At 38.8% G+C, this 13,487-nt stretch overlaps 1 protein-coding gene across 3 annotated transcripts; it reads left to right on the top strand.

Annotated features, from left to right (window-relative positions):
- Positions 1-4,508: 4,508 nt before the first annotated feature.
- On the top strand, positions 4,509-13,487 carry ACTL6A (actin like 6A). 3 transcript variants are annotated; one of them, XM_057400477.1, is made up of 14 exons: positions 4,509-4,578; positions 5,517-5,593; positions 5,788-5,962; positions 6,331-6,431; positions 7,757-7,854; positions 8,547-8,641; positions 8,877-8,983; positions 9,067-9,156; positions 9,328-9,389; positions 9,710-9,824; positions 10,224-10,304; positions 11,286-11,381; positions 12,434-12,520; positions 13,052-13,487. In XM_057400477.1, the coding sequence occupies exons 1-14, from the start codon at positions 4,554-4,556 to the stop codon at positions 13,130-13,132; spliced, it is 1,290 nt and encodes a 429-aa protein (XP_057256460.1). In that variant the 5' UTR covers positions 4,509-4,553; the 3' UTR covers positions 13,133-13,487. The 3 variants fall into 3 exon arrangements, with proteins under 3 accessions (XP_057256460.1, XP_057256461.1, XP_057256462.1); XM_057400479.1 differs by lacking the exon at positions 4,509-4,578 and adding an exon at positions 5,067-5,170; XM_057400478.1 differs by lacking the exon at positions 5,517-5,593 and having other exon boundaries at positions 4,510-4,578.

Below are 13,487 nucleotides of genomic sequence, written 5' to 3'. Positions count from 1 at the left end.
GCTGGCTTCCCAGCTGTAGGTAGCTTTGTTTCTACAGATGACAGGTACTGAGCCAGGTCATGTTTGGCCCAGCTGCCAAGCAAATAAGCCCTGCAAGAATCCAAAGTGACTACAGACCAAGCACTAAGCCTGAAACAGTAAGTTCTGCCAGATCTGAGCCAAATGAGACACATGTGCACAAGAAGCTCATTTCAGAAGGGCAATACAGGCATACTTAAGTTCTGACCAGGGCTGGCCTTAGTCCAGCAGACCTATTAATTACCTGGAGAACCAGTTCCAGGCAAATGTTGCACTTTCACACCTAATCTGGCTCTGTGAATTCACACTATGCTTGAGCTAGAAAAGCAAGTGGTTCACAGTCCTCCAATTTTGTTTCACAGGATCCACTTATGGTTCAGAACAATAAGGCAGCACTAATACAATGAGGGGTTTTTCCCCATTCTCCAGTGTATCCAAGACACTATTATTCCAGCCAGTCAGATGGAATCTCAAAATGCATTCTTTTTTTTTTTTTTTCCATTCCTTTCTCTAAAAACTAGTCACCCCATGATGCAAAGTTGACTGTATAATAACAATAAGCACCATGTCTTCTTCCTCCTAGCATGTTCTAAAATAAGAGTGAGTCATGGGTCTTTTACAAAAGGTCCAGTTAAACACACCAGCTCCAAAAGAAGACTCTGGAACATATATCCCCCTGACTGCCTTGCTGGAGTCACAGACAGATTTCAGACAGATTTCCTCTCCTCTTCACCATTTTCAATTGCTAAGCCTAAACATACTGTGCAGTGGTTATAATGTAACACATCCAGGTTTAAGATCTATGTTTTTAGTACATTTTATATGAACCATAAATCAGTATCTGGATTCCAGCCCGAGGTAAAAACCCTGTCAGGTGTGGCCCCTTAGCACTTACCTTGTGTTCTAGCACTTTCTCTGCAGGAGGAGGATGACAGAGTAGTTATACTCACAGCACCCCAGTAGGGAAGGAAAGTATTAAAATTGACCAAGTATCCAAGTACTTCAGCAAAGAAAGTGGAATGTTGAGCGGTCATAACAAAGCTCTTGACTGAATGAGTGTTAAAGACTATTTTGCTCTCCATCTACATACACTTTTTTTAGTTCACATAAACATTTAAGACCTCTTCTGAAAACAGGAAAAATAAAACCTTTAACATGAACTTTGCAATCAAGAAACAATAAGGAATACAGATGTTATGAATAACCCACTGTCACAACCAGTCTGCTGCCACATCCAAAAGCTGGCATTGCAGTCTGGGAGATTGCCTGGCAGTTGTATAGTAATGTTGAAAAGCAACAGGCCATCAGCCACCCAATGGGGAAGTGTGGCTTGTTGAGAAACAGAAGATCATTCTGTTAAATTTTGGCTTGACATACACATCACTTTCCACAATGCTTTATATTACCAAAAGGTGAATGTACTTGCTTGAAAAAATTACGTCTTAATGAAGTTTTAAAGACCTCAAAGAAATAATTAGGAAGCTTCAGATTCTTCAGACTATCACGGATTAATTTTTACTTACTAGTACACATAATTATTTGGTGTCTTGATTCGTGCCTCACTTTTACAGTGAGGCCTCTGTTTATTCCTATTGACAATTTATATTAGTATATGGCTCTAGAGTTATATATAATGAAACATGGAGAAAAGCAGTATGTGATATTCCCATGAAAAGCATGTAGTTCACATTATACCTACACTTGCAACTCCTGCCAAGGTGCTATAGCCATTTGTACCGGTATGGGAACCCAAATAAAATACATTCACTGTTTCTATCTACTTTGATTTTATAATTCTTGCTTCTGAGAAACTAAGCAAAAACAGTTAAAAAAACCCCAACCAAACCAAAGCATTTGAGTATACTGCAGACAGTGGTGGCAAAGCTCTAGATTTCATGTGCTCTTATACAAACATAGGATGATGTGCAGGAATTATTCACTGAAATAACCTAGATTTGCAGCACTAAGAAAGATTGGACTCTGCTGAAAAAAGATGCCTGGTGTCTATTTCTCTTGTTCACTGAACTTTGTGTGGTTATTCCCATTGCTGTAAAGCAACGTCACTGTAAAATGTTATCAAACAACACATTTTCCACTGATATAAATGCCTATGAAAGTGTGAGGCAAAGAAAAGACCTAGAGAGTTGTCAGCCTAAATTTCCTTTCCTTTATCCTTCAGGCTTCTTGAAGATTACACAAATTTGACTTTATTTCCCTATACTTGTCAAATCCCGAAGCTTCTAGATATCAGAATGGTTTCCAGTGCACATTACCTTACAGTTCCATCCAGATCAGCCACTGGAGCAGTAAAGATGATCTTTACAGGCTCACTCTCTCTCCATGCCTCGCACAGCCACAAGCCTTTTTACCCTGGCACACGTTTTCCGATGGCATCACTGGGAATTCTTCTGTGTTGAAGAAATACTGAAGAAAAATAAAGCAGCAGAATGCTGTATTTGTTTCCAGCTTGCAGAGCAATCACAAGCAGCTCTTGTGCAGACAGCAGGATCTGGCTTAAAAGTGTCAATTATCATATGAATACAGTGAATAATTACTACAAAATAAAGTATAAGCAGGAGCTAAATGAAGATCATCTGGCACTGTAATTCCAAATTTTCCGAACAGCTTTTTCCATCTGCAATTAATTCCTCCTCCTCAAACAACTCTACCTTGAGTATTAGTGCCACATACTGGATATAGTGTTAACAAATTAACTTCAACAGATTTCACAATACAAAATCGGGACGCACTGACTTTGAGGTATAGTTAGTCAAAGAGCAGTATTTATCTTTCTAATGATAGCATGTAAATTTTGTAGTTATTTTATCAAGCTTATGTAAAAACTTCACATTTTTTAATTGCATGATAAAATTATGAAGTCTGCTCATTAAAGAAACAGAAAATCAAACTGTGTGCCAAATTAAATTCCCTGTCCTGGAGAGTTAGTAAGTCCAGACAGCTCCTGGTATTCTCATAATTATGCTTAAAACCCCCTTACTGTTGGATTTTACTGTTTTTTGTACGTTCTGATTCAGGATGAGACTTAAGGGGGAAGCAGCCTGACATTAACTACAGCATCTCAAGAGCTTTAGTCCAAACACACACATACACACACGGGCTGCTTTTCCCCTTCACTAGCACAATGGTTGCTGAAATTGGTCATAATCCGTTCTAGTCACAACAGTTTTACAAACTTCCTGGAAAAAAAAAACCAACACCCTACTGGGTACACCAAATGTAAATTTCACCTCTCCTTACCTGATTACATTCAGTGTAAATAAGATATCACTGAAACTTAAGTCACAACTTAGAAAAAAACAAACCCACCCCTTTGTAGGAAGTTCTGAACTTTCTATCAAAATAAGACAAAATGAGACTCATACCACTAAATTTTGTCTTACGGTGAAAATATGAGACACTTTTTTACCATATACAGTCTAATAATTAGTTGCTATTAATGGCACTTGTTATTCTAACACTTTATAGGTAAATGTAAATGTAATAAAATTATCTTATGCTGACTAAATCTAATCATTTGGAGATCCTTACTATAGTATTACATAAATAAGCTATATATCTTACGTGAACTTGAAAAGAACACTCATAACGTCTTATAGCAGGCCACACACAACCAAACCAGCTCCCGTCCCCTCCAAAAAAAAAACCCTCATATAGGAATTCAAAAAGGTGCGCACCAGGTGTGCTTGCACCTTATTCTCAAATTCGAATTTTACTCTTCTCTAATATTAGCTCTTAATATTAGAAGTATCTCTATGATACACCTCTTTCTTCCATTTCCTTTAATTCCTACAACTTTATGTTTTCCCCTCTCTGGATACTCTGGCTGAACACCAAGCTTAGCCAAGAACTCTAACTCTAATGCTGTACAAGGCAATCTGAAATCCTATTCACAAATTCAACTACTAAACTGGCAACGGATCTGGCAAATTAAGACTGCCCAGTAAGCCAGGCAAGCTAGCCTCAGGGATCGAAGTCAGAGGTTCAAAGGAGTGTCCTAAGCCAGAATAGCACACCACAAGGCTGGAATATCAATATATACTTTAATCACGTTTAATTTTCAGTTCAAGAGCCCAAAGGAACAGCGGCGGTAGCAGGGGAAGGACTCATGGAAGGCCCAGCTACAGCAACTGTAGCACCTTTCCACAACCAGCCTCTCTCCCCAGAAGCTCTTTACTCACCCCATTCCTCTGCACCCATGAGGCGGCACCAAACCCACCCTACCAGCCCTCAGGATTCCAGAGCTACCTTTCCCCACTCCACCGAACGCAGCAGCCTTCCCCTGAACCCTCCCCTACTCAGCCAGCATTCCCGCCGCTCTCCCCACACCTCACTGACCCCCTACACCACCACTCCCACACGCTACGCCAACGCGTTGCTATTGGCGGGAAGGCGACGGCCTGCAGGTTAGGCAGTGGCGCCGGCGGGGAGCGAGGTGAAGGCGCTATTGTTGGTTGGGTTTGTGAGAAGAGGAGCCGGCAGGTACCGGGGCTCGCTGCTCGGGCCCAGTGGCAGCCATGAGCGGCGGCGTGTATGGGGGAGGTGAGTCTGGCGCCGCCTCGCTTATCCGCCCTCCCCTCCCCCCCGCGACCGTTGAGCGCGGCGTCGTCCCGTGAGGCGGCGCGTGAGAGCCTCTCCCGGGCGCTTTCCGCCTCCCTGCGGTTCCTTCAGGCCCGGGCTCGGGGGCCCGCGGCCCCTTTTCTCCGCCACGGAGCCGGAGCCCTCCCCGTTCTTCCGTGAACTAGGCGGGGGGTGGTAGCGTGCATGAGGAGGAGGCGGCGGCGGCGGGCGGCCTTGTGTCTCTGCCGGCGTCGTTTCGCTGCGATGCTTCCTCCGGACCCCCGTTAAGCTGTGGTCTTTGGCTGAATTAGCACTTACTCGGGTGCCGAGTGGAGCGGGAAGGCCCCGCGCTTTGGAAACGGGGATGTAGTTTCTTCCCAGAGGACTTCTGCAGACTTCTCCGTGAGAATGAAAGCCCCGGTATTTTGTTTCAGGCTTTGGTTTTCTTCAGGACGTGCAGAGCAGCCCAGTGAGGATCGGGGCCCACGAGGATGAGGGTGCTTCATGTGACAGCTTTCACTTACAGACGTGGTGTTTTCAGGCCCCCCTTTCTAATTCTGATCACCTCCGGGAGGTCTGGGCTCACCTGGCTTCCTCTTGCTGTTATGCTAGCACTTTCTGAAAGTTTTACCTTGTAATCTATTTGGAGGCAACTATGTTCTCCCTCTTATGTTTAAATTTACCTTTTACGTATGCTAATGGAAGATACTGCAATGTCTCAGTTAAAATTTATCTGCAATCTTCTAATAGCTCTCAGCTAATTAGAATTCTGTATAGAGAATTTTTTTCTTTGCCTGGAAAAAGCTGCCTTGACTTGTTTTTCTTCTTTTGCAAGCAAAACAGGCAATGGGTACAGAAAGGTCAGGATTGTAGCAGAGTATAATAACCATTCACAACCTCTCCATTAACAATCTTTTCAGATGAAGTTGGAGCTCTTGTATTTGACATTGGCTCGTACACAGTGAGAGCAGGCTATGCGGGTGAAGATTGTCCAAAGGTGAGGATCTCGTGACTTAATGAAAGTGCAACATGAATTTATGCCTTAAGTCTTGTTGTTTAGTTATGAGTTCTCAGAATATGTTGGGGTTTGTTCTGACTGTGTTGTATAAGGAAAGCTCTGAATTAATGAACAAAAACGCCACCCCAGACATTCATTTAATTCTCATATATTGCTTACCTTTTGCCTTACAGGTTGATTTTCCAACTGCCATTGGTGTGGTGCTAGAAAGGGATAATGGCAGTACTCTGATGGAGATAGATGGTGACAAAGGCAAACAAGGCGGCCCAACTTACTACATAGACACCAATGCCCTGAGAGTTCCAAGGGAAAATATGGAGGCAATTTCACCTTTAAAAAATGGAATGAGTATGGTCCTCTGTCATTTTGTATCTGTTTGTGAAATAGCATTGCTAGGCAGCAAAATGTCATAGCTTTTATTTAAACAGGCTATGTATGGCAGCAGAAGCTATAAGAATGGATACCTGACTTACAAATAGCATGAAGTATGATTGGTTTACAACTTTCAAACTTTCAACAGAATTCTTGAAGTGTTATGATGATGATGATTACAGAATGAGAGAATTCTGTAGGGCTGCAAAGAAGTTTGTGTCTGCTGAGGGTATCTTTTAGCTAAAGAGCTGTACTCAAAAAAAAGCTTTGGAAAACTTCTATCCATTTATGAAATGGAACAAAACTCAGAAGTAACTAATCCACTCACTTCAATGTTGTTACAGTTGAAGACTGGGATAGTTTCCAGGCAATTTTGGATCACACTTACAAGATGCATATTAAATCTGAAGCAAGCCTGCATCCTGTCCTTATGTCCGAAGCACCAGTGAGTAAAAAGCAGCTTTGCATTTCGATAAGTCTTGACTGTATCTTCTTGCTGACTCTATAAACATTAGCGTGGGACAAGTCTGGCACAGGCTTGTAGGTTTCAAGTGTTAAAAGTTATCTACAAAAATAGCAGTTTTAAAATATTTTGCCAGGTTTGGGGAAGTAATCTGTTTAAGAACATGTCTAGGAAAAAAAAAAAGAAACACCAAAGGCCAAACCCAATTTGAAATAGTTTGTGTAGTTATATTAGAAAGTATTAGGAAGTATTAGAAAGTGTTATTGTTTTTCACATATTGAAAAGAAGTAAAAATTAAATATACTCTTACTTTACTGCCTAGAGTAAAAGCAAAAAGTTGTTTGGATGTCTAAATATGTACTAAATTACACTTAATAAAGTGCCATTGAAAATCTGTCACTTTATTCAGCCTTCTGACAAATACTACATGACAGAGAATAATGGAGAAGTTTTCATTTTTCTGTCTTCATTTCTGTAAATGGCCCTTTGAGTAAGTGAAGTGGATGTAAAGAAATTTCTGGGAAAATGTATGGACAAGGTTTCTGTTGTTTAATACTGTGCAGCATATGAAGGACAGATCTTAATGTCAGAATACAGAGGATAGCCGTACAAAATTTATGCCTTTCTTTAATAAAATCTTATGAAAAGAATTTTCTTCTTCATTATTCCCTTGCATTGAATTGCAGTGTGTGGGGTATGGTTAAATTTGCAATGGCTATATCATGTTTGATACCTCATTGTGTGTCTGAATAGAGGATCCTATTAACAGTCTCCTTAGAGAGCTAACCTTTACTTTAATGTATTGGCTTGGAAAAAGCTTCATGTTTTCGGTAATATGTAGAATATTTATATATGTATATCTCCTGGTTTAATCTCTGGTACAGTAGAACTGTATGAAAATACCTTGGAAACATGAAAATCTGGATTTCTTTCAACTAGGCAAGTTACTTGTATCTTTCCCCTTATAAAATAGGCATGTTGCTTGGTTTATAGAATTCTTTGAGAGACTGAGACTTAGAAAGCTGTAGGAGTGTAAAGAAATCTGTTGTAACAGTGAAAATATGTATCATTTCTGTGTGATAGATAAGTAGTAATGTAGTAGAATTGGAATAAAGGTTCTGAAGAAGTAAATTGCTAGAAATCTGTCTCTATGAATTTTGGTATGATTTGAAAACATGGCTATAATAATTCTAACTACTAGGGAAATATGTTATCATTCTTTTAGTGTACTCTAATTGTCCTCAAGATAAACATATCTTCCCTTTGATTGTTTATTTGTGGTTTGGTATGTTTTTTTTTTCTTCTAGTGGAATACTAGAGCAAAGCGTGAAAAACTGACTGAATTGATGTTTGAACACTACAACATCCCTGCTTTTTTCTTGTGTAAAACTGCTGTTCTAACAGCGTATCCTTTGGAATGTTTCACTGCTTCTTCCTTCCACCTACCCCAGGAAATTACAGTAAACTTCTTACAGGCAATTCCTAGTGTAACAGCACATCTAACTTTTCTTCTTTCAAATTAATTTTTCCATAAACATCTAAGGAGGAAATAAGTAAATTCCATTTATGAATTTTAAAGCTGCTGAGCTCACTTTTGAAATGCTCCCAATCTGACTGTTTTGCTTGGAGGCAATGTCTTTTTATTTTTACTAGTTCTCTCTTATAGTTTTTTCCTATTGTATACCATGGGTAAGAACATTACAGACCTAAAATGGTGTTGTCCAGACTACTGAATACAGTAATTACAGCTTGAAGTTCCCATAGCCTTAAGATTAATATTTGTAATTATTTTAAACTAATAACATGTTTTCAGCTTCAGACTCCAAATTAGTTGAATGTGCTTAGAGCTTGTTGCATAGTACTGACGTGAAGTCTCACCTTTGTACATCCAGAGCTCAAGTCAGTTCACAGCTGAAAGTTAAATGCCATTCATGCTGAGGTTGTGCACTTTGTAGACAAATGATGCACACTGGAAAACGGCAAATCCTTTTGTAGATCCAAGGAATAACACCCTGGGGTCCTAGTTATGCTGAGGTTGTAGACAACTTTTTTTCCTAAAGTGAAAATGACAATATTTTCCATAATCATTTTGGCTAGTTTTGCTAATGGGAGATCTACAGGTCTCATTTTGGATAGTGGAGCAACACACACCACTGCTATTCCAGTGCATGATGGATATGTACTTCAGCAAGGTAAAAAAAATCTTATGGCTGATAGCATTGTAGTGCCAAGGTTGAATTAGCTTGCTTTCTGCTTTTTTTTTTTGTTACTGTCTTTAAATCTGTGCAACCCATAAAATGGGGAGGGGGGGACGACCCCAAAACATTCTAATGGTGTTCACTGGCAAATGGTTTGTTAGGAGAGTTTATTCATGATTTCGGTTCTTTCAAGGTGATGGGTTTTTTTGGTTCTCTTTTTGTCTTCGAGGTATTGTGAAGTCACCACTTGCAGGAGACTTTATAACTATGCAATGCCGAGAATTGTTTCAGGAAATGAACATAGAGATAATTCCTCCATATATGATTGCTTCAAAGGTGGGAAAGTAATTTATTAATAAGCTTTTTCTTGAGGAGAGGTTTAAATGATTAACTGATGATCATGTTTTTTACAATCTCAGGAGGCAGTTCGTGAGGGGTCACCAGCAAATTGGAAGAGAAAAGAGAAGTTACCCCAGGTCACTAGGTCTTGGCACAACTACATGTGTAATGTAAGTAGACCATTTCTCCCACTATCAGACTCCCCTAGCTGACCCGTAAAGAAGTTTTGTTTGCAAGTATATCAGGTTTTTTTCTTGAAGAGCTAAATTCTTTAAGAAGTCAGTATTTATATAAAATCGAAGACTGAAATTCTTTTAACCATATTCTTCTTAACTCCATAGTGTGTCATTCAGGACTTCCAGGCTTCCGTCCTCCAAGTATCAGATTCAACCTATGATGAACAGTATGTCACTGTTTTCATTCTTGCAAAATTAATTATCAGTTGTGCATGGGGTGCTTAGATTGTTCGTTGCTGTTGGCTGGTTTTGTCACAGAGGTATTTTTTGGATATGTTTGTTTCTGAAAGTAGAAATACAGTGTACATACAGGTGATAGCTTTTTATTTGATATTCCAAGATGCATGACTTCACAATAAATATTGGAAGTATAAGTCATATAAATCACAATATTCCCATTTAAACCTTAGTTTATAATGCTAATTGGATAACTTAACATCCTGTTTACATAGCATTTTAATGTGTTACTTTCCGGCTGACGCTCCAGGGTAGCAGCGCAGATGCCGACAGTTCATTATGAGTTCCCTAATGGCTATAACTGTGACTTTGGTGCTGAGCGTCTAAAAATCCCTGAAGGATTGTTTGACCCTTCTAATGTAAAGGTAAAACAACTATGCTGTGTAGGAATTGGAAGGCTGTAAATTGCTAGATTTACACATGGCTTCCTTTTGTATGATGCTCTTAATTTCATAATTTGTATGTGTGTATTTACAGTGTGCAGTTCTGCAGGAAGAATTTGCCTGTGTTTTATTAAGGTTGGACAAGCGAAGAATAAAATGTCATTTAAACCGGGTGATGATGAGCTGAATGGGGGAATAGGGTTGTTTGGGTGGTTTTTTTTTTGGTTTGGGTGTTTTTTTTGTTTTTTTGTTTTTTTTGTTTTTTTTTACCTTCCGTAACAATGCCTATCTAGTCATACTTGTAAATTGAACTCATTTGGGGCTTTTATATGTCTTGCTCTTTTGAAGTGATGATGTATAGATTACTAATTTTAATTCTAGGGTTTATCTGGTAACACGATGTTGGGCGTGAGCCACGTTGTCACAACAAGTGTTGGAATGTGTGATATAGACATCAGGCCGGTAAGTGTTAGTCAGACCTGTATTGTTATAAGGCATAGATAGTTTTGTGCTGATAAAATTTTTTGGGACTAGAACACTGTTGATGAAGAAATGCGATTTCCTAGGATAATGATAAACACATGAGAATAATTCTCTAAGTATTACTTACACATTTGTATATAGGAATATGTACAATTACTGTTTTGTGTTACAGAATGCTAAATCAGGATTTATTTACCTAGTGTTTCTATCAGTATTTAAGTAGCTACTGTCCAGATCTTGTGGCTGGCACTGCATAGGGTGCGTGGTATTTGCTTCAGATGAGCATTTGGTGCTCATAACTGTGAGTGCCATCCTTGGACTTCTGGGCATGGCAGTTATACTTCCTAAATGTAACCAATCTTATGGAACTTTCTGTAGAGAGTAGAAGGAAGAAATGAGATTTTTAAAGGAAAACTTTATTCTTAAAACTATGTTCTAGCTTTCTCAATTTGAAAATATTCAAGTTTGATACATACTGCATGGGGGTTGTTTCAGAAACTTTTCCTCTTAACTGGCGTGGCAGGCAGGCTTAGCAGGCAAGGACATGGTTTGTGTTCACCAGCTGCAGCATTAGTGAGACTGAAAACTGTTGCAGTGCTGTGGGGCTTTCCTTTGTGGTTGGAACAAATCAGCTGTAAGAAAACAATTTGGATACAGGAGGTATCTGTAGGTGTAGGGTTTCCTATATTAGAAAATATTCTGTGAAATCATCTAGAATTGGTAATCATGTGGCTTCTGTCTTCCTTGTATAGTTCAATATTAAGCTGTCTTGAAACTTTTTTCAAGTGATTAAAAAGTAATTGGACTGGGAGAGGTAGTATTGTTGCCAAGTGTGTCACACAACTGATGTATTATTGCTGTTGGTTAAGATATACCTATGTGCTGTTCCTCTATTTTGTGAAACAGTTTTTTCAGTTTGATTTCAGAGTTAACATTGTAGGTTGATTATTCTCTTTTTAGGGCCTCTATGGCAGTGTGATTGTAGCGGGAGGAAACACTCTAATACAGAGTTTCACAGACAGATTGAACAGAGAGCTGTCCCAGAAGACTCCACCGGTAAAACAGCTCTTTAAATTACTGCATTGAGTTACTTATTATTTTGGGGGTTTGCCACATAAATACACGACCATGTGTTGTAACCCTGACTTTGTTAGGATCCCAACAGCTGGAGAAATTTCTCTGGGTAAGAAATCTCCTCTAAAGAAAAGAAAGAAGTCTTGAAAAAGTCTTGTATGACATGAATTTCAGCAGCTAACAGCTTTCTGAATATTTTACTTCTCTATTCCTGCTTTCAGATTGTGATTTTAAGTTCTGTAATTGTCCCTAAGCAAGTCTCCCCTTGGTGGCCTCTCTTCTGAAGTGTTGCTGACTAACTTGAGGCACATTCAGTCATTCTGCCTGAGGTCTTGTCACTTTGTCACAGGGATTCTAGAGAGAACTTGACCTACTCATAGATAAAACCTTGTGATTTGACATACTTGTTTTATTTTTTATCACTTGATGTCAAAGAAAATATTAATACCTTACATGAGTGTTCTTGAGAGCACATATAGCGTATGAAATTTCTTGAGTATTCTGAAAATATTCTACTCACAGTAACTCTTAAATCATAAATGTTATGAGAAACAGGGAGGTAGTTACCTGCTGCTGCTGCTTATAATAGCTGAAGAGGAGCCCATTGAAATTTGAAGATTTTATTACAGTAAGGCATTTTGAAAGCAAAAGGAATGAATGGGTCCTGAAAGGACCAGCTGAACTGGAGCAATGTTAGAAATTTTAGTTCCAGTGCACATTTTAATTAGCCCAGTGTTATAGATAATGATACATGCTGTATTATTGCTCTCTGCCTGGTCTGTTTCTAGCCTTAAGCATTTGTTGCTGCTTCCTTTTGAGAAGCAATATAAAAGCTACAGATTCTGTTCCACTGTGGCTATTCTTGAATTCTAAGTACAGGGCAAATGAGCATTATTGCAAGTTTAACAAAAATGACCTTTTCACTTTCATGTTAGTATATACACTGAGGTCTTTGTGTTTGCCTTTGCTTGTCCGTAAAGGTCACTAGCGTACTAGTTGTCTGATTTGTTCTTTCATTTACCTTCTCTATTCAGAGCATGCGTCTGAAGTTGATAGCAAACAACACAACAGTTGAGCGAAGGTTCAGCTCGTGGATTGGTGGTTCGATTTTGGCTTCTTTGGTTAGTAAACCTGTGTTACTGTGTTGCTTGTCCAAAAACCTAATTCTGCGTAAGCGTGCATTGCAGAGTTTGTGCTAACATGGCAGTCATTATCAATTTAAAGAACAAGACAACATGAGCATTCCCAATCAAAAAGTAACTCGCTGTGTTCTCCCATTTTTAATGGCAAGGCACAGGATTGAAATATGATAGGTAAACATGTCATTTATACAGTATATCTTGAAAGTAGCGAACTTGTAGAATGAAGCTCAGGAATATAATGCAGAAATAAGTTACTGAATACCAAAATGGTTTGTGGGGATTTAACATAGCAGTGAAAAGGGAGACTGAAATTGGCTTTTGGTACTGCAACTTCCTGCCTTTTGTTTAATTGCTAGCAATATAAATCTCCAAAGAAAAGATAAGCAGGTCAAGTCCTCTTAGCTTGTTTAAGACTTGCTTGGTTTTCCTCCTAGCAAAAGCTAAGCATGTTTCACTTAACTTTCATTTGTTTTGTTTTTTATTTATTGAGTTGTTTTGTTTTTCTTGTAGGGTACTTTTCAACAGATGTGGATTTCTAAACAAGAATATGAAGAAGGAGGGAAACAGTGTGTAGAAAGAAAATGTCCTTAAACCTCTTACTGTGAAAACTGCTGCCTGCTCAGTGCTCCTTCTGTTTTATAGCTTTAGCATACTCAGGAATGGGATGGACTTTTTTTGTAGAAAGTTTATATTGGATTTTTTGCATAATTCAAGTTCCATTTTAACAAACCTTAGAAATTTTGAGACCTAATTGGTACTATCATAGAAAAAGGATGTTTACATCCCTTGTAAAGCAATAATTTACATAACAAGCATTTTATAATTTTGTATAAATGTCTATTTTCTCTAGCATTTTTTCCTGGGAACAGCTTTACAGGTTAGCTGATAGAGGCATAACCTTGCAAATACCTGTGCAAATCTATTAAAAATCTCTTGTCTACTTTCA

Source organism: Pezoporus wallicus, unplaced genomic scaffold, assembly GCF_028554395.1.
Source record: "Pezoporus wallicus isolate ANWC-B61680 ecotype Strahan unplaced genomic scaffold, APGP_CSIRO_Pwel_v1 contig_6897, whole genome shotgun sequence".
Lineage (NCBI taxonomy): Eukaryota > Metazoa > Chordata > Aves > Psittaciformes > Psittacidae > Pezoporus > Pezoporus wallicus.
This window is presented reverse-complemented; position numbering and strand designations above follow the sequence as displayed.